General features: G+C 50.2%; 1 protein-coding gene and 1 non-coding gene across 4 annotated transcripts in view; one reads left to right on the top strand and one right to left on the bottom strand.

Annotated features, from left to right (window-relative positions):
- Positions 1-11,350: 11,350 nt before the first annotated feature.
- On the bottom strand, positions 11,351-11,423 carry TRNAR-UCG (transfer RNA arginine (anticodon UCG)). The gene has a single exon. It is a non-coding gene; the product is annotated as a tRNA-Arg (tRNA).
- A 1,166-nt stretch (positions 11,424-12,589) lies between these two features.
- The window catches only part of POLG (DNA polymerase gamma, catalytic subunit), a 19,131-nt gene continuing 10,903 nt past the window's right edge, over positions 12,590-20,817 (top strand). For 2 of the 3 annotated variants that reach the window (XR_004666652.3, XM_034939391.3), the window contains exons 1-9: positions 12,600-13,392; positions 16,206-16,401; positions 17,372-17,539; positions 17,651-17,797; positions 17,947-18,026; positions 19,135-19,317; positions 19,421-19,572; positions 19,746-19,872; positions 20,796-20,817. The exon at positions 20,796-20,817 is cut by the window's right edge and continues 215 nt beyond it. Coding sequence is in view for 2 of the 3 variants with exons in the window: in XM_034939391.3 (XP_034795282.2) it covers positions 12,749-13,392; positions 16,206-16,401; positions 17,372-17,539; positions 17,651-17,797; positions 17,947-18,026; positions 19,135-19,317; positions 19,421-19,572; positions 19,746-19,872; positions 20,796-20,817 (1,719 nt within the window). In the remaining variant the exon portion in view is untranslated. Of the gene's footprint in view, positions 13,393-16,205; positions 16,402-17,371; positions 17,540-17,650; positions 17,798-17,946; positions 18,027-19,134; positions 19,318-19,420; positions 19,573-19,745; positions 19,873-20,795 lie in introns of all 3 variants that reach the window. The other variant, XM_003820420.5, reaches the window with a different exon arrangement.

Genomic DNA, 20,817 nt, shown 5'->3' with positions numbered 1-20,817 from the left:
TCCAGATCGCGCTTTTCACATATTTGTGTTTTTTGTTGGTGGTTTTGCTGTGTAACACAGCCTCCCGCACAGTGCTGAAGTGCTCTCTACTGTTCCCAAGCACAAGTAGGCTGTGATGTGCCTTACAGATAAAATACGTATGTTAGATTAGCTTCAATCAGGCATGAGTTATAGCACTGTTGGCTGTGAGTTCAATGTTAATGAATCAACAGTATGTAGTAAATAAGGTGCCTTTAAATGGAAACACACATAACACAAGGTTATGTAGTGATCATTTGATTGAAATGTTGTGAGCAGAGGCTCACAGGAACCTAAATGTGTATTTCCTCTAGGAACGATGCTTCCATATTTGCTCATTCAATGGTCATGGTGACTTTATAGACCATAACTACAGCCAATAATGAGAACTGACTGTTTATTCATCAGTCAGGGATGTCCATGATATTCAGCTGAATGATAGCTTTCAGTTACAGAATACTGGGTATTGGATGATCCCATATTTGAAATAAGTAAATAAATAAAGTTTTTTAAAAAGGCCTCTGGGTCAGGTGCAGTGGCTCATGCCCATAATCTCAGCACTTTGGGAGGCCAAGGCAGGAGGATCACTTGAGGTCAGGAGTTTGAGACCAGCCTAGCCAACATGGTGAAACCCCATCTCTACTAAAAATACAAAAATTAGCTGGGTGTGATGGCACACGCCTGTAGTCCTAGCTACTTGGGAGGCTGAGTCACGAGAATCCCTTGAACCTGGGAGGTGGAGGTTGCAGTGAGCAAAGATCATGCCACTTCCCTCCAGCCTGGGTGACAGAGCAAGACTTCGGCTCAATTAAAAAAAAAAAAAAGTCTTCTGTTTGTGTGTTTTGATGTTTGTTGGAACATGGAGAAAAGAGTGAAGAGATTCTACCTGGCTTTCCTGGGTGGAGGGGGAGCAATGAGAGGGGGAGATGATTAAAGCTTTTCTGTTCTTTTCTTTTTTCCCTTGAGACAGGGTCTTGCTCTGCTGCCCAGGCTGGAGTGTAGTCCAGCTATGGTGCAATCATAGCTCACTGCAGCCTCAACCTCCTGGGCTCAAGCAATTCTCCCACCTCAGCCTCCCAAGTAGCTGGGACTACAGGCACATGCCACCACACCTGGCTAATTTTTTTATATTTTGTAGAAATGGGGGTCTCATTCTGTTTCCCAGGCTGGTCTCAAACTCTTGGCCTCAAATTATTCTCCTGACTCAGCCTCCCAAAGTGCTGGAATTACGAGTGTGATCCCACTGCACTGCCCCTTTCCTTTTTTTAAAAGTTTTAGTTTAATATACTATTTAAAATATATATATTATATAAAAATAATGTATTCTTTTTGAACAGGTAACAAGTTCACAATTCAAAACTGGAAAGCCACAACAGGATTTAAGTCAGAGTCTCCCCCTTACCATGTCCCGCCACCTGGAGGCATCAATGGTGTCAGTTTCTTGTGTTTCTAGGAAGGGATGGAGACTTTGGAGCTTCCCTCAAGAGTTTCAGGGTGGAGATGAGGCCATGGAGGTGATGAAGAGCCAGAGTTTGCTCCTTGGATCTCGCCCTGGGGGCGCCTGCCCCTTGGTGGGTCCGGCCTCCCCTCCCCAGCCTTATCTTCCCATCTGAGCAAAGCAGGGTGCCCCGGTGACCCTCCGTGCTGTTCCTGACTGGAGCTGGAAGTGCGTTGACAGCTTCCACCATGCCTTCCCTCTCTGCCCCCACCTGGTGGAGCTTAGGTTCAGATATGGGGGCTCCAGCCTGACTATGGCCTCTGCCATCCACAGGCCTCTTCATGGCCCATCAGACCCAGGGCTGGCAGGAGGCTAGACAGTCTTGAAGGGGTCATGGAGTCTGGGCTCTGCCAGGTAAAGATGGCCCACTCAGGAGCCCAGGTAAGGATGAGCCAGGACAGCCAGACCCCACCAACCTCCAGAGTGAAGGGTAAGGAGCCCCGTGTTGGTGTGTCAGGGCAGCCACCTTTGCTCTCTGATTCTTGCAATGGGACACAGTCCTCAGCAGGTTGTCTGTCTTTGTCCCTGCCTCTTGGGCACTGGTCATACCTCAGTGGCCTTTGTTGACATTTGGGAGCCACTGAGTCTCTCTGCAAACCCATGGAGGGGCAGCTGATCCCCATCTTCTCTTCCTGTGGATTCCTGGGGCTACCTGCCTAGCCCAGGGCCACACACACCGGACGCACCCCTTGTCTGGGGCCAACAGGCTTCATCAGCAGTTTCCCACCAGCCCAGGCCCTCTGCTTTGCAAGATGCTGCTGGTCCCTGAGCTGAGGCAGTTTAGGCCCCAGCTGCTAGCATTCAGCCCCTCTTGCCTGTGGCCTCTCGACTCCTGAGAGCAGGGTCAGAGGTTGACAGTGGTTTGCAGGAAGTTTTCAAGGGTAGCCAGGGCTGGGAGCGGTGGCTCACACCTGTAATCCCAGCACTTTGGGAGGCTGAGGCAGGAGAATCACTTGAGCTCAGGAGTTTGGGACCAGCCTGGGCAACATAGTGAGACTTCATCTCTGTTTTTAAAAAGGAAAATATATTAAAAGATGATGTGATTATTATTTTTTTAAAAAGCGGTAACCACGCTGGACGCAGTGGCTCATGCCTGTAATCCCAGCACTTTGGGAGGCCGAGCCGGGTGGATCATGAGGTCAGGAGTTTAAGACCAGCCTGGCCAAGATGGTGAAACCCTGTCTCTACTAAAAATACAAAAAATTAGCTAAGTGTAGTGGCAGGTGCCTGTAATCCCAGCTACTCAGGAGGCTGAGGCAGGAGAATTGCTTGAACTTAGAGGGCGGAGGTTGCAGTAAGCTGAGATCGTGCCACTGCACTCCAGCCTGGGCGACAGAGTGAGACTCTGTCAAAAAAAAAAAAAAAAAGGGTAATCAGGCAGCTCCTCACCTAAATCCCCATCCCTGTGGAAAACAGAAAACATGAGCAACTCAGCGAGAAACACCAATGGAGCACTTGTTCTCTGATAGACTGTGCTGGGCACAGGAGGGCCCGATGTGATGAAGAAACAGCCCCTGCTCCCAATGTGGGGAACCAGTGTGTGTATTCCCAGTCCCTAGGCCAGGTAGAGATGATACATGTCATGGCAGAGGTACAGATAAAATAGTACAGCCTTGCCTGCTAGATATTGTCTATTGGAACTTGGCCCCCATTCCCACCCTCTCCTGTGTTCCCCCAGGAATTACAGGCGGTAGAAGGCGAAGAACTACTTTTCCCAGATGCCCTTGCAGCTGGGGGTCTGGTTGTGACTTATATTCCGCCTGTGAACACTCATGTAGCCTTGGCACAGACCAGGAAGCTCTGGCTGACAAGACTCTTTGGGGCTGCCCAACTCCAGGTGTCACTCTCCAGTCGCTGGTTTCATGTGTGGTGGCAGCAACAGTAGCTGTAGCAACAGTGGCCTTCTTTCCTTCAGATTTTGGATCTAGATCACAGCTGTGATGGTGTAACCTTGAAGCAAGTCTCTCTCTGATGTCCACCCCTCTGGCACTTCTAATTGTCTTGATTCATGTAGGTCAAGCCCTGCATTACATCTCTTCTTGCTTGAAATAACCAGAATGAGCCGGGGGCGGTGGCTCATGCTTGTAATCCTAGCTCCTTAGGAGGCTGAGGAGGCAGGATCACTTGTGGCCAGGAGTTCGAGATCAGCCTGAACAACACAGCAAGACTCGCATCTCTAAAAAAATAAAATAAAATAATTTATCTGGGCATGGTGATGCACACCTGCAATCCCAGCTGCTTGGGAGGCACTGCTGTACTCCAGCTTGGGTGACAGAGAGAAGCTCTGTCTTTTAAAAAAGCAAAAGCAGCTGGGCATTGTGGCTTACGCCTGTAATCCCAGTACTTTGGGAGGCCGAGGCGGGTGGATCACCTGAGGTCAGGAGTTTGAGACCAGCCTGGCCAACATGGTGAAACCCTATCTCTACTAAAAATACAAAAATTAGCCAGACGTGATGGTGGCACATGCCTGTAATCCCAGCTACTCAGGAGGCTGAGGTAGGAGAATCGCTTGAACCCAGGAGGCGGAGGTTGCAGTGAGCCGAGATTGTGCCACTGCACTCCAGCCTGGGCAAAAGGGCAAGACTCTGTCTCAAAAAAAAAAAATAAATAAAAATAAAATAAAACAAAAACAAAAAAACAAAAAAATCTCAGTCTGTTTCCTAGTTCTTGGTCTGAACTCTGAATGATACAATGGGTACAGAGGTGAAAAAGAAATTTATTCTCACTGGGGTGGTTCATTTAACAAATACTGATTGGGCACCTCCTAATGCAGGCCCTGTGCTAGGTGCTGGGGATGTAAGAGAATCCAGACAGAACCCCTGGCCTCAGGGAGCTCCCACTTTGATGGGGGAGAAGGTTAAACAATCTTAGTCCCTGCAATCCATGCACAAGGTGGAGTGGGAGCCCAGAGGAGGGCACTGGAACCAGTCAGCGTTCACCTGCAGGAAACACAGACCTTTCCAGATATTTTAATGAGAAAGAGACGTAGTACAGAAGATTAGGTGCTTAAAAAACTTTGGAAGGGCCAGAGAGTGGGTTCTCAGTGGGGCCTCCAGAATGACTTCCAGAATGCCACAGAACTGCCCTCTAGCAAAGCAACGATCCCGGCCACCATCCCAGCCACTCCTGGGACTGCTGACTTGGCATCACTCTAGTCCTCCAAGCACTGCGGGGAGAACTGCCTGAGCTTCCACGGCCGGGATGTTCTGCCAGCCTCCTCATCACCACATGGTGCAGCACCAGCTCCAGTGACGCTAGGCATCCTGTCCTCTCAGATGAGAATGGCCAGGGTCCCTTCTCACAATTCCCTAAAGAAGGTGATATAACTGGGATACTTTGTCACCATCTGCTTTGGATCAGCTCTATTGGCTGAGCCTCCCTCATGGATGTTTGTTCTCCCTCAAGCCTGGCTGACGCATGCCTACCTTGCTCAGGCACCTGCCTGTGTCCAGCCTGCTGTGGCCAGGGGAGCATGGCCAGATTCCTGGGAGGTGGGGCATGTGAGAGTGGCAGGCCCTGCTACACCTCTTGGCAGGACTCCACAAGGTAGTTTGAGCTGCTTCCCTCTTTATGCTCAGATAGCAATGATTATGTGATCACAACTAACCTCTGCCACCTCAAAGTCTTTCTGGAACAAAGCGGGCAGTAAATAAATAAATACAGACCAATCCAAACTGAAGGACCCTTTGCAACCAAGCATGTCCATCATTTTCCCTGAAGAAAAAAATACAGAATCTTTCCTCCAAGTCCTGACAATTAAATGAAAAAGCAACGTGGCTATTTGCTTCCAGACACAGGATGCGGGAGACGATGCTCCCTGACACGTGAGTACCTGCTCGCGGAGCCTTGCTCTTGTTTTCTTCCATTGCTTGGATAACTGAAACACTTTTCATTCCTGGGATAGGATGGGTGTTTCCCCTTTCAACAGGAGAACAACACCATTTCCACAAAAGTTCTTGACCCCAAGAGTTTAGCCCGATATATTCCTCAGAAGAAGGAAATACACTGTGAGAAAGAAATACCCACTTCTCTTCACCCCATTTACACTCAACCCATGTTTTGAGCTGAAAAGCTCCTGCGATAAATAAATTGCCAAAAACCCATCTACCGTCTGCAGCAGGCCCCAGGCAGTGGGTTGTAGGTCAAGGCTGTCAGCCAAGGCTGCTCTCGGCGGACAGTGCTGTGCTGGGCTGGGCCTGGCTGGGATCTAATAGGTCAGGAGGTGGAATGTACAATTTTGCAGCTGGTGAAACAGGCCACAGGGCCCTGGCCAGGGCTCAGAACCCATGGGCGTTTCAGTCATTCAGAAACTGAAGGTTCTGCCCTTCTCTCTGAAGGACACACTGCCCTGATGACATGCTTCCAGAATGGATCCTTCTATTCAAGTGTCCGCTCTTTTTAATTTTTAAACCATTATTTTAAAAATTTGTTTTTAGTAGAGATGGGATTCACTGTGTTGCCCAGACTGGACTCAAACTCCTCGCCTCAAGTGATCCTCCTGCTCAACCTCCCAAAGTGCTGGGATTACAGGTGTGAGCCACCAAGCCTGGACTTCGAGTGTCCACTCTTTTTTTTTTTTAAGTTTTTGAGACACAGTCTCACTGTGTCACCCAGGCTGAAGTGCAGTGCAGTGCAATCTTGGCTCACGACAACCTCTGCCTCCAACCTCTACTTCCCGGGTCCAAACGATGCTAATTTTTTTTTGTATTTTTAATAGAGTTGGGGTTTCACCATGCTGCCCAGGCTGGTCTCAAACTCCTGAGCTCAGGCAAACTGCCCGCCTCGGCTTCCCAAAGTGCTAGGATTACAGACATGAGCCACCGTGCCTGGCCCAGTGTCCACTCCTATTGGAACTTTTTTTTTTTAGTAATTTATAGAAATGTTACTACTAGAAATCAATATTTGTTTAGTATGTGTAAGTATGCAAAAATATATCAGAGATGGCAGTTTAATTTTTTTGCCTTTTCTAGTGACATACACATGTAGACTGAGATTCTTGGGGTTAACATCAACATTTTCAAAATTAAATTGTCTTATTGACTCAGAACCTCATCTTTGTCTTAAACTATGAGACATTAATGGAGTATCACCTTATTGCACATTGCTCAAAAGGTTTCTTTCTTCTGACCAAGGAACTTATATTCAGGTATGACTTTTTGTAAGCTGGTTGACTTTCTTACTGGTGCTTGTTTTTTTTTTTTTAACACATTAAACTAAATGATATATCAAATGTATATTATATATTTTAATATATAAATTATATGTTGTATAGTTATATGTAGTTGTCTATATTTATATTGTATATATTATATATACATAATATATAGTATATATTATGAAAAGTGACAGGAGTTTTCAATTTAGGGCAGAAATACATCACATTTCCTTTAAAAATACTTACCTGTATCATAGATACCTCCAGTATCATAGATTGTTGTGGAGCGAAGGTAATATTATAAGTAGTTGCAAATGACAAACTACAAAGCATTTTGCAAATCTAAGAATCTCACCTACAGCCTAGCTAGTCTCATCTCAGTGAAATTTAGCTGAAGACTTTTTTCAAAAAGTTCATTCATTTGTTTAGCAAATATTTAATAAGCACTCAATCAGTGAGAGCTCTTTCCACCACAAGTGACAGAAAATCCAGCCCAAACTAGTTAAAGCAAAAAGACGCTCTTGCCATTGGCAATTTCAACATTGACTGGATATTTGATGATATGAAGGCAATGCCGTTAATTTTTTTGGTGGAGTGTCCTGATTGGCTCAACTTAGTTAATAAGCCTTGTCCCTAACTCCCTGAGCCAGGAGCCTTGGTCAGGAGCTAAGGAGGGACAAATTGGGATGGGGACAAGAATGACAGACGTCTGTCTCTGCGTGCCAGACATACAGATGACAGGGCACAGTTTCTTCCCATCAGGAAGCTTCCCAATCCTGAAAAAATTATTTGCATTTCAATCAATTTCTTTTTGACCTGTTCGTAAACTGTGTGGAGTTGATGGAACCAATTATTCCCCCCGAAATATGAAGCATGTTTTGAAAACAGTCTATGGCTATCATCCTGAATTCCACACATAGGTCACAAGGTCACATTCTCATTTTTTTCTTTTTATAAGTTTTATTTATTTTTTTTAGAGATGAAGGTCTTGCTATATTGCCCAGGCTAGACTGGAACTGCTGGGCTCAAGTGATCCTCCCATCTCAGCCTCCTGAGTAGCTGGGATTACAGGTACATACTGCCACACTCAGCCAGTTAAAAAAAAAATTCTTTATCTTTTTTAGAAATGGGGGTCTTGCTGTGTTGGCCAGGTTGGTCTTGAACTCCTGCCTCAAGCTATTTTCCTGTCTTGGCCTCCCAAAGTGCTGGGATTGCAGGCATTAGCCACCACGCTTCACACTTCTTACTTCACACTTCTTACTGGAGTCTATCTTCTCTCATCTGTAAAATGAATAATAACAGCACCTACTTTATGGGGTCATTGAAATGATTAAATAAAATGGTGCTCTAAAGTGTTCAGCCTGGTTCATTTGCAAGTGGTAGCTGTTGATAAAGGAAGAGTGGTGATATTTTCTGTCTGTGGCAGAAATTGCTGGAGTTGGGCTTGGCAAACCTGAGAGAAGACCATGAAAGTCACCAGGAAGTAAGCACACGAGAGGGACTCTGGAGGAGCAGGCTGTCACCTGAGGGCCCCTTACTTAGCCAGCAGCAGTGATGTAGGAGGCCGCATCAGTGTGCACGTGCAGTGCCTGGCACACAGTTGTGCAGTAGGGATCCTCCGCTAGCATCATAAAGCCAGTATTTGCCGTGTAGTGCAGTTGCTGAGATCCTGGTTTCCATGAATTCAAATCCCAGCTCTACCAATGACCAGCTATAGGGCTTTAGGCAAGCTGCTTCGCCTCTCTGTGCCTCAGTTTCCTCATGGGTGAAAGGGGATAACGGTACCTCTATCCAAGGGTCGATGTGAGGATTCACTTAAGTGACATATGTGAGCCCTTAGAACAGCACCTGGCAGCTAGCAAGTGCCGGTTATTACCAAGCTCCAGGCAGGTCCTGGAATTGAGCTCAAAATAAGACACAAGGTCAGTCCCTATGGGCATTTACAGCAGTGGAAGGGGGAGATTTTTAAAAAATCATCATTAGTTACAACTGAGGTACATGCTTTGAAAGTACAGGGTGTTCTGGCCCAGTGCAGTGACTCAAGCCTGTAATCCCAGAACTCTGGGAGGCCAAGGCGGGTGGATCACTTGAGGCCAGGAGTTCCAGACCAGCCTGGCCAACACGGTGAAACCAGTCTCTACTAAAAATACAAAAATTAGATCCACATGGTGGCACACACCTGTAATCCCAGCTACTCCGGAGGCTGAGGCACGAGAATCGCTTGAACCTGGGAGGTGGAGGCTGCAGTGAGCTGAGATCACGCCTCTGCACTCCAGCCTGGGCACAGAGCAAGACTCTGTCTCGGAAGAAGAAGAAGAAAAAAAGTACGGAGTGTTTTGATGAGGACAGGGGTCCTAATGAACTTTGCCTCTTGCTCTGTGGGGGGAGAGGTCCAGGGAATTGTGGGAAAATGTAACTGTTTCTCAGGAACTACTATCAAGGACAGACTTTTCTAGAAGGACGTGGGGGAGTTCCTAGAAAAGGAGGCAGGGGAAGTGGAGGAGCTGGGTTCAGAAAGGCCTGGAAACAGGGTGTAGCCTGGCAGGAAGGGTGCAGGCCTCCAGGTACCCTCCCTCAGCAGGAATCAGTATCAACCGTTTTTGTCCTTGTTGAAGATTCTAATTCCAGGGCCAGGGCACTAGGCTAGTCTCAAGTAGTCTATGGGAGGAGCAGGCATCTTGATGGACATCTCCTGAGACCGAATCTCAGGGGAGGCCAATCAGGCCCAGCAACAGCAGCCCCTGTGGACAGTTGGGCCAGGGGTTCTTAGCTTTTTTGTGTCATAGACACCTTCTCAGAATAGTGTGTTTCTTTCTTTCTTTCTTTTTTTTTTTTTTTTTTTGTTGTTGTTGTTGTTTTGGTGGGGAGCGGGGAGATGGAGTCTCACTCTGCTGCCCAGACTGGAGTGCCATGGTGCAATCTCGGCTCACTGCAGACTCTGCCCCCCGGGTTCAAGACGTTCTTCTCCCTCAACCTCCCGAGTAGCTGGGATTACAGGCGTGCACCACCATGCCGGGCTAAGTTTTGTATTTTTTTGGTAGAGATGGGGTTTCGCCATATTGGCCAGACTGGTCTTCAACTCCTGAGCTCAGGCAATCCATCCACCTCAGCCTCCCAAAGTGCTGGGATTACAGGCGTGAGCCACTGAACCTGGCCTAGAGTAGTGTTTCTGTTTTTAATTTTTTTCTGTGAAATATGTTTTATTAATTTTTATTTCAATAGGGGTACAGGCAGTTTTTGGTTATATGGAAGAATAGTGTTTTTAAGCACATAAAACATGAAGGATTACAAAGGACACCAAAGGTATTCAAATATTAGGACAAATAGGTAAACTTATTAACTAACAGGATCTAGAGGCAGTCTAGTAACCCCTGTTATTTTGAAGTACAGATAAGTGCAAACAAATTTTGAAAAATGTGCAGCACTTGTAATGCGTTATGAAAATATCTGTGGTTGCTGGAGGGGACAAAGTCACAGGCACTGTTAATACCACTGTGGCTGACAGCCTATGCTCATAATTGGAGGAAATGCCAAGTATCAGTAGGCGGTTAGAAGAAACAAGATGAAAATGTTTTCCCCATTCAGGGACTCCCTGATTTAAGCTGAGAGCCTCTCCTTCCAGTATTTTGTAAAAGTCAACAGTTATGTGAAAAAAAAAACAGATGAATTTCTGATTGATTGTATTTTTTTGGCAAAACAAAAAAATCACAAACATTAAAACATTGTGTATATTAAGTACATCTAGAAAAGTGTATGCAAAATATTTCATATTTAAATAGAAGGGACCAGGGCTCAATGCTGCTTGGCCCGGGGCTTCTCTCTACCTCTCCACGTGGCGGGAGCAGGTGAGGGTCGGCATCAGCCCGCAGGGCCGGCGGAGGATTGTTTCCCTGCACCCCACTCCTTAAAAACGCGAAAGTCAACTTCTGAAGTCCTTTCACGGTGTCCTGGGATCCACGCTAGACGGTGGCGGCCGACTTTCAGCTTGACCTGAATTTTATTCCTAATCAGCTGTGTGATCTCGGTTGGTCCCAAACGTCTCTGAGCCTCCCTTTCATCTGTGCAGCTGGGCCTCCAGACCCCAACCCCCAGGCGGTGCTTAATCACGTAGACCTTATTCTGCGTACACTTTACCACAGTTCACCAACCACCGAGCGCTGAGAGCTGTTGAAGCACCTGGAGCAACACAAGGCGGATGCGGAGACTGGAAACAGCTGGGGAAGGGGACAAGCTCCAGCCGCGCTGTGGGCCGGAGGCTAGCATCTGCAGGCAAATTCAGGTTCAACGGAAGGCAACATTTTTACCCCTCAGAATTGCTCTGGACGAGGAGGCAGCACCGGATGGGCGAGGGAGGGAGCCTCGCTTTGGCTGCGAGCCCCAACTCTTGCCCACCATCAATTGAGTATAAATTGAGATTTCTGTACAGGATGCCCCTCCCTCTCCACTTTCCTCCACCTGCGTCGGGGTGCGAGAGACCTGGTACATTTTAGAAATGTGCCTCCGCTGAGACACGTAGGCGGGCAATGTCGCAGGGACTTGCTGGGCGTGGTTACTTCCGCGGATCTTGGCGTTCCCACATCTTTGAAGTGCGGTGGGAATCGGCGGCGACTACGTTCACATTGTCCCAATACTTCGTTCCTGAGAGAGGAATAAATTAAAAGTTAGTCATAACCTCCCTGCGACCGCGGCAGGACTCGAACCTGCAATCTTCTGATCCGAAGTCAGACGCCTTATCCATTAGGCCACGCGGCCAGTCGGTTGTTATGGTCTCTTGAGCGTCTCATAAAGATGTCACCTCCGCCCACCAGCTAGCTCGGGACCAATCCACCTGCTCCTTGAGAAGGGGAGGTTGGCCTTTGGTTCGCGCGTTCCGCAGGGAGAGCCCACCCAGAAGTCCCCCTTCTCCCCCCGCGGGCGGACCGCTCCATTGGCGGCCCTCCTATTGGTCGCGCTGGGAGTCTCCCGCTTGCCTCTCGGGTAGCCGCGGGACCTAGCTGGGTGCAGACGGGAAGTTGCGGCTGCCAGCGAAGCGGACCGGCCGGGTGGAGGCCACACGCCACCCCGAGGCTGCGTAGGCCGCGCGAAGGGGGACGCCGTGCCGTGGGCCTGGGGTCGGGGGAGCCGCAGACCGGGAAGCACCGTGAGGACCGAGGTTTCCGGCGGGGTCGGCGGCGGGGAGGCCGGGTCGCTGAGCGACGGCGCGGCCCCTCCCTCTCCAGTCAGGGAGCGAGGCTCGGAGCAGGGCGGCGGCTAGTCCCAGGGCGCACCGCGGCGCCTCTGCCGGGCGCAGGCGGGCGGCGGGGCGCACGGGGGTGGCCGCCGACACCCCCTGCAGGACGCTCTCGGCCGGGTGGGCCGTGGTCCGGGTGTGGGTGTGGGTCCCGGGGGACGGCGGCCCACCCTGCGGGTTCGAATCCGGGCACTGGCACCTCTCGACGCTAGGCCCTAGGGCCGCGCCGGTCGCGGTAATGGCAGCCACCATTTGCCGAGCGCTTGCCAAGAGCAGGGCCGCACGACATAGGCGCCCTGTGTCCCCCAGACAGCAGCCCGGTGTGACAGGCAGAATCCGTAACCCCATTTTACAGAATAGGATATCAGGGCCTAAGGAGCTTTGCCCAAGGTCCCACAGCTCGAGAGAGCCAGAAGCGGGGTTCAAAACCGCGTCGCCCTACTCCAGATACTGCTCTCTTACTCGCTGCCCTCGGCTTCCCCACGTGGGTTCACTGACGAAGTTGCGTGGACCCCGGTTCCCCCAGGAGGGGTATTGACGTTTCCCAAGTTTTGAGGCTTAACAGAAAATGCAACTGAAGCGCCTGGCACAGTGTTGGGGACGCAGTAAATGCTCAAGGAATGATGATTATGGATACACCTATTACATATATGGTAAAATAACGCTTTATATCATCTGTCTCCTTTAGGATTTGGGGTGGAAGGCAGGCATGGTCAAACCCATTTCACTGACAGGAGAGCAGAGACAGGACGTGTCTCTCTCCACGTCTTCCAGCCAGTAAAAGAAGCCAAGCTGGAGCCCAAAGCCAGGTGTTCTGACTCCCAGCGTGGGGGTCCCTGCACCAACCATGAGCCGCCTGCTCTGGAGGAAGGTGGCCGGCGCCACCGTCGGGCCAGGGCCGGTTCCAGCTCCGGGGCGCTGGGTCTCCAGCTCCGTCCCCGCGTCCGACCCCAGCGACGGGCAGCGGCGGCGGCAGCAGCAGCAGCAGCAACAGCAGCCTCAGCAGCCGCAAGTGCTATCCTCGGAGGGCGGGCAGCTGCGGCACAACCCATTGGACATCCAGATGCTCTCGAGAGGGCTGCACGAGCAAATCTTCGGGCAAGGAGGGGAGATGCCTGGCGAGGCCGCGGTGCGCCGCAGCGTCGAGCACCTGCAGAAGCACGGGCTCTGGGGGCAGCCAGCCGTGCCCTTGCCCGACGTGGAGCTGCGCCTGCCGCCCCTCTACGGGGACAACCTGGACCAGCACTTCCGCCTCCTGGCCCAGAAGCAGAGCCTGCCCTACCTGGAGGCGGCCAACTTGCTGTTGCAGGCCCAGCTGCCCCCGAAGCCCCCGGCTTGGGCCTGGGCGGAGGGCTGGACCCGGTACGGCCCCGAGGGGGAGGCCGTACCCGTGGCCATCCCCGAGGAGCGGGCCCTGGTGTTCGACGTGGAGGTCTGCTTGGCAGAGGGAACTTGCCCCACATTGGCGGTGGCCATATCCCCCTCGGCCTGGTAAGCAGGGGCAGGGTTGGGGACATAAGCAGGCATGGGGGCCCAGCTTAATAGTTTGTTTCAGTGAACATTTTCTGAGGTCCTGTTACGTGCTGGGTGCTCACGTAGGGAGCACTGATGTGTTGAATTAGGACTAGACCCCTGTTTATGTGGGACTCACTTTCTGGTGGGAAGATCACAGGCAGTAAGCAAATACCCAAGTAAATGTCAGGCAGTAAAGGCCATGCAGAGAATCACAGTAGAGCGCTGTACATGAGACCTTCGGGAGGCCACTTAAGATCACCGTGATTTGGTGCCTTTACCCTCTCTCCTAATAGCGTCATGAGAAGTTAGTCTGAAAAGTAATTTGAACAGTGTTTCTATTTGGGGAGCTATTAATTATTTTGGGCAGTAGAAAGCTCCCTTTTGTGGGACTGTCCCAGGCAGTATAGGACATTTAGCATCCCCAGCCTTTCCCATAAAAGCCAGACCAACACCCCCCCGCCCCCCTGCCCCCGCCCCCGCCGGCAACGTTTCCACATGCCCCCTTGAGGTGGCATCTGGTTGACCACCCCTAGTTGAGAAACATTGCTTCCTTCCCCCAGCCTTCCAAGCAGGCATTTTGGTCCCAAACAAGTATATCCAATCTCTCTTTTCTTTTTAAATAACTTTCTAAGTGCTACCCAAGTTTCTTTTTCAAACAATGATGGCAGTACTGTTTCTCCCCTTTTTTTATTCTTCATTCCAGGATTAAAATACTATTTACAACCTTAATGCTTTCAGGCATGGCCAGCAAAAAAAGTTGGCAGTTTCTTTATTCCTATTGGAAGCTACATCTTTGTAAAGAAAGCTGCGAAATGTTAAATATGCAGTTGAAAATGGTGAAAACATGGCTAAATAGATAAGGTAGGCATTAATGGCTGAAAAGAGCAAAACTAGATGATTCTGCATTGATTGAGTTCCAGTTACAATGAGAATCACACTACTTAGAATATGTAACTTGATGGTCAAAGTAAAGGGGAATACCGGCCATCATTTGAAAAGATAAAGTAGGCTTTGGTGGCTGAAAGAAAATTAGGAAACCAGTGACAAGAAAGATTTGTTTTTTGATCTGTCGGTCATTTTAGGCCAAATTACCTCAAGTCCCCTTTTCTTTTCTCTTTCTTTCTCTCTTTTTACCTCTCCTTTCCCTCCCTGTCCTTCCTGCTCTGCCCTCATTCTCATTCCATTCTTGCCAGTGGTACTCGGGGCATTGCTTAGTTGACCTGATGGCAGAAGTCATTGTTAAGGCCTGGGCTCATGGTGGGACCTTCCTCCTGGGAGTCTGACTGGTGGGTGGGGGTGGGTGCCACATGGTGCCCTAATAGCGGTCCACTTTGAACCTGGGCATGCCCCTGCCCCTTAGCTGAGTAACATTAGGTACCTGACCAGCCCACAATTTACAATGGGAGGAGAAGCCTTAGTCAGCTATGAGCCTCCCACAGGGCAGCTTCTTCCCAAAGGGTGTTGGTAAGGGCTTCGGCCATCAGGCTAGAGGGACGTCTCTCTGGCCATCAGCATTTTTCTAAGATTCACAGTAAAACTAGTATTAATGGCACGGATCCCTACTCATCTTAAATTTGGCTTGTTTCTTTTTAATCACTAGTTTATAATATGGCTTCATGCACAGCTGCAGAGCTGCATCTTGACACCAGTGTGGCTTTTTACTGTAACCAAAGTTCCTGTTACCACCATGGCCTCAAAGATTTTGCATTCTTTAGCCTTTTTGTCTGCGTTGTTTTAAGGGCTTTGACATGCTGAATTAAAATGTGGGGGGGTGGGGATTTCTTTCAGTCCCTTGGCTTATTTTCACCATTTGGAGTATGAGTTAGATTTTGTCAGGTTTAAAACTAGGAACCTCTTTTTGCTTTCTCTTTGAAAGAAGTTAGTTTTATATGTGTTGAATCTCTTGAGGCAGATACTCCTTTTTCCCTTCCATAAAGGTTGCAAGGAGCTCCTTCGCAGCTGTGTTGTCCACACGTGGCCTCGTCACTCACTTTGATGCTGAGTGGGCCTTGATTGTTTAGAATAATCTGTGGCTTGCAACAGGCATTTCCTCAGTGGCCATTCCCCTACACCTAGCCTTGTGGATCTTGAGCAAACTGCAGCCTTTTCCTGAATCAGTGTCGGGCCCCCAACAGGCAGCACTCATCCCCTATCCCTCCCACCCCAACCCTGTCACATACACATACATTTTCTCATTCTGGCGCTTTCCCTGGTTCTCACTGAGGGTGGTTGCTTCTCCAAGGTGTGTGATTTGCTCTTTGTCCCCCAGAATCTTTTCAGCCGTGAGATGATTCATCCTGTACATGTGGGCAGCATTTGTCATTTTTTTTTTTTGCCAATTCAATTAAATCTCCACCTTGGGTTCTGTTATTGTCTATCTCCTTTACTAGTACTTTGAACAGTAGCTGGTTTGTGCCTGTAGACATGAGGGGTTGATAACGTTCATAAAACCTCAGAGCTAGATGCAGACTCAGAGAACGCTGAGCCTAGCAAACACCTTGATAGCCCAGGCTATAATAGAATACCTGCACATAGGTCTAATAGCCCAGTAGTTCCATTTTTATGTGCAGAAGTTTAAAGAAGCTTTTGTAGCTCTTGCCCGCCAGCACACACACCCACCCTGCCACACCTGACCTGTAGCTGTTTGAGTTAGGAGCACCCTTTGGTCTCACTTGTGTCCCCAGCTGCCAATGCACCATCTGGCATGTGGTGGTAGGTGTGCAGTGGTTGTTGTGGAGTGGAAGTTTAATGTCTCCATGGTGAACCTGCCTGCCTCTCACCTCCCTCAGGTATTCCTGGTGCAGCCAGCGGCTGGTGGAAGAGCGTTACTCTTGGACCAGCCAGCTGTCGCCGGCTGACCTCATCCCCCTGGAGGTCCCTGCTAGTGCCAGCAGCCCCACCCAGAGAGACTGGCAGGAGCAGTTAGTGGTGGGGCACAATGTTTCCTTTGACCGAGCTCATATCAGGGAGCAGTACCTGATCCAGGTAAGGTTCCTGGGGCCAACTGCAGGTTCTGGCATGGGATGGGCCAGGAGCCCTAATCTCAGTGGTTAGGGAAGGTACTCCTTTCCTGGCAGGTGTCTCTGTTGCCTTTGCTGAAGCCAGAAGGCGCATCTGTTGACCAGCTGTGCCTCTGGTCTCTGTGCCTAGCTGTTTTATGTCCCCGGGAAAGCCTGGTATAGGACCTAAGTTGTCACAAAGTAATAATGGCCTTCGTCTCTGTGGCATTTTAGAGCTTAGCATGGGTCTTGAAGGTTTTGAGCCACAGCCTAGGCTCACTTCCTGCCTTAACCACCGATGACTACTGTGAGCGCCTTAACATCTCTAAGTCTTAGTTTCCTTTTTTATAAAAAGGCAGACATAACAGAAATCTCATAGGATTAATAGGAGGGTTGGAACAATGCCTGCATGTCAAACACTCAGCACTCTGCCTGGTGTATAGTAGTGGCAATTCTTAATTTTATGAAAAGTGTTTTTTCATTAGATCTTCACAACAGCCCTAGAAGATAGGCCAGGCAGGGGAGAGCAACCTTACCCTATAGCTGAGGGTGCTGAGGCTCAGACAGCCTTGTTGACATGCTCAGGGCCACAAAGCTTTTGAGTGGCAGGGCTGGGGCCAGACCAGATAGCCCTGAAGGCTTTATTTTGGCCCCTCTGTATCTACGTTGCTCAGAGCTATTGTTGGAAGCTGAGAAGGACTTGCACATTGGGATTGAGCCAGGCCTGCATCTTAAAGGGTGGCTAGGATTTGGGAAGGCAGGCGCCTTACAGGTGATGGGGCAAGAATGAACAAGCATGAGGATTCTGTATTTGGTGTTGAAGGCTGTGTGCTGGGAGGGGAGGCTGTTTGAGGAGCTGAGGCGGGGCTGGAGGTCCACACCACCAAGCAGTGGTGGGCTGGCCCCACAGTTGCAGCCTCCCTCCTTCCCTTCCCTTTTCTCCTCCTCCTCCTCAGGGTTCCCGCATGCGTTTCCTGGACACCATGAGCATGCACATGGCCATCTCAGGGCTAAGCAGCTTCCAGCGCAGTCTGTGGATAGCAGCCAAGCAGGGCAAGCACAAGGTCCAGCCCCCCACAAAGCAAGGCCAGAAGTCCCAGAGGAAAGCCAGAAGAGGCCCAGCGGTGAGAGCACACTGCCGGTGGGCAGGAGCATAGTGCTTGGGACCCCCTCTCACCAGCCCGTCTGGCCCGAGGCCAGGCTGATCTGCCATGTCCCTTGCTCTGGTTCCCCAGATCTCATCCTGGGACTGGCTGGACATCAGCAGTGTCAACAGTCTGGCAGAGGTGCACAGACTTTATGTAGGGGGGCCTCCCTTAGAGAAGGAGCCTCGAGAACTGTTTGTGAAGGGCACCATGAAGGACATTCGTGAGAACTTCCAGGTATGGTGCTGGAGGGGGCTCTGGGGACATGGGCTGTGGCACACCCCTAGCTGCACTTGGGGAGATGCAGCTGCCAGGCCTGACCCTGAGACCTGGTGGTGGTAATGGGATGGCTGCCCACCTTGTGCCTTCCTGTCACCTTGTGCCAGGACCTGATGCAGTACTGTGCCCAGGACGTGTGGGCCACCCATGAGGTTTTCCAGCAGCAGCTACCGCTCTTCTTGGAGAGGTGAGGGGGAGCCCATGTGGGAATCTCTGGGGGTCAGTGCGTTCCTGGTATCCGGGCCCACTGTAATCAGGTGGCGCTGGTTCTATCTCAGGTTGGGGACCTTAGCTTTTCTAGGCTGAAAGAATGGAGCCCTTCTGTCCAGTGGTGTCCATCTGGGCCCTGGACTCTGGATTTGACAGAGGCCCTGGAGGGGAGGGCCATGGAGTTGTGCTTGTGTGTCATGTGCATGGTCCTGGTTTACTGTGCACCTTCTCTAACTAGATCCTTAGCCAAGGGCTTCACATACAGCGTGGTTATGTTTGTTAATGAGTCTGTCTTATGAAGTGACCCTTGTATGCTGAAAATTCAGGTATATTTGTACCAAAGATATGGAAAGAAAAAAGAAGGGAGGAAAATTTGGGTATAACTTTTGACTCCCTCAGAGCTTAACTACTAATAGCTTGCTGTTGGCTAGAAGCTTTACTGATAACATAATACATATTTTTTATGTTATACGTATTATATACTGTATTCTTAAAGTAAGCTAGATAAAAGAAAATGTATTAAGAAAATCATGAGGAGAAAATATGTTTACTATTCATTAGGTGGAAGTGGATCATCATAAAGATATCTATCCTTCACGTTGAGTAGGCTGAGGGCGGGGGTTGGGCTTGCTGTCTCGGGTGGCTAAGGCTGAAGAAAATAAATGTGTAAGTGAACTTGCACGATCCAGACATGTGTTGTTTAAATGTCAGCTGTATTTTACCACCCAAGTTGTGAGGTTCAGGCATGATGTTTTTCATGTATGGGATTATTAGCACAGTGCCTGGCACAGAGTCATTACTCCACGTGTGGCAGCCATTTTCACTTTTGCCATCTATATTTCCCACATTACCCCTGAGGATGGGATGATATTGTTCCCATTTTATAGATGAAAGAACTGAGGCTCCGAGAGATGGGGTTGCTTACCCAGGGATGAGTAACAGTAGAGCTGGGATTTAATGCCCTGTCTGACTTTTGAGCTGTGCCATGTCAGTGGCTGGGTTGAGGCTTGCTAAACCAGCTCAGGGATTGGGCCAGTCTTGCCTCCTGTGGTCATTTATGGCAGCTCCTGTTGTTTGCCTCCAAGGTGTCCCCACCCAGTGACTCTGGCCGGCATGCTGGAGATGGGTGTCTCCTACCTGCCTGTCAACCAGAACTGGGAGCGTTACCTGGCAGAGGCACAGGGCACTTATGAGGAGCTCCAGCGGGAGATGAAGAAGTCGTTGATGGATCTGGCCAATGATGCCTGCCAGCTGCTCTCAGGAGAGAGGTAGCCAGGCCTTGGGTGGGCAGGATCTAGGCAGGGGACTGGCAGGTGGGCGGCCTAGCCTTCGGCTTAGCCTTAGCCCTGCCCTAGTGGACTGGCTCTGTAGGTACAAAGACGACCCCTGGCTCTGGGACCTGGAGTGGGACCTGCAAGAATTTAAGCAGAAGAAAGCTAAGAAGGTGAAGAAGGAACCAGCCACAGCCAGCAAGTTGCCCATCGAGGGGGCTGGGGCCCCTGGTGATCCCATGGATCAGGAAGGTGGGGAGCATGGGTGGGAGGTAGGGTAGGGTAGGGGTTGTCTCTGGGAAGGTCCTGTGATTGAGGGGGTCCTTCGAAAGGGTTGCTCCAGCCTTCTGGAGATGAGCGGGTGGGAGCAGATCTTACTGAGAGTTCCTTCTCCTGCTCCTGATTGTCTTCCCCCACCCTCACAGACCTCGGCCCCTGCAGTGAGGAGGAGGAGTTTCAACAAGATGTCATGGCCCGCGCCTGCTTGCAGAAGCTGAAGGGGACCACAGAGCTCCTGCCCAAGCGGCCCCAGCACCTTCCTGGACATCCTGGGTGAGCCCTGCCCACCCCCAGCAGTGTATCTAGAGTCTACCCTTGCACCATTCTCAGGACAGCCCTGGTCTTGGTTCTGGCACACAGGCATCATGCACATGTATACTTATTGACCTGCTGCCATTCAGTCACACTGTCTTCCAGTCCTATTCTCATTTGCTCACTCTGGACCGGCTTACTGGACTCATTCAGCACAGTGTTGTGAGCACCTGCTGTGCAATGGCCCGTGGCAGCCACTGGGTGTACACACTGGAGCATAGCTCCTCCTTTCCAGTAGTTCTTTTTCCTAGGAGGAGCCAGGCACGTAGACCAGCCAGTGCAGCTAGTGTCCATAGGTAGTTCTGACTCTGCCTGGGGAAATAAATCAAGAAGGCTTCCTTGAGAAGGTGCCCCTTCCTTTGAGCCTCATAGGGTGGCAGAGATGAGAAAAAAGGCAGCCAGGGTGAGCAGCAGGGTGCCAGCTTTGCACCTGCATGACCCTGAGAGCAAGTGTCCTGAGTGCCTTGCTAGTCTCACCCTGGGCTCAACTCTGGTGAACAGCCTGCAAGAGAGCACCCAGAAGGACTGGTGTTTCTCTAGAGGGGTGGGGAGGGCAGATCTGTTCCCTCCTCTGGTCAGTTACCCTGGATGAAATGGAGCTTGGGAAGGAGCCCTGCCCTGGGTCAGGGTATGCTTTTGTGTCCTGGCTTCTGACTAGTCCAGTGGGACTGACTTAGTGTCTTTGCTTTTGAAATATTCTTCTAGAGGATTCCATGGGGGTCCTGGCTAAAGCATCCGAGAGGAGGGGATGGCGGCTGTAGGCTGGGGTCACCAGAAAGCCCCAGGGCTTTGGAGGGTGGGTGGGGACATTGTGAGAGAGAGAACCTTCCCCCCAACAACTGCCCTTACCATTGTGACACTGCTGTCTTCCTGCTGGGACGTAGATGGTACCGGAAGCTCTGCCCC

This window comes from Pan paniscus, chromosome 16 (genome assembly GCF_029289425.2).
Source record: "Pan paniscus chromosome 16, NHGRI_mPanPan1-v2.0_pri, whole genome shotgun sequence".
NCBI lineage: Eukaryota > Metazoa > Chordata > Mammalia > Primates > Hominidae > Pan > Pan paniscus.
The sequence above is the reverse complement of the archived record's forward strand: the minus strand, read 5'-3'. Positions and strand labels throughout refer to the sequence as shown.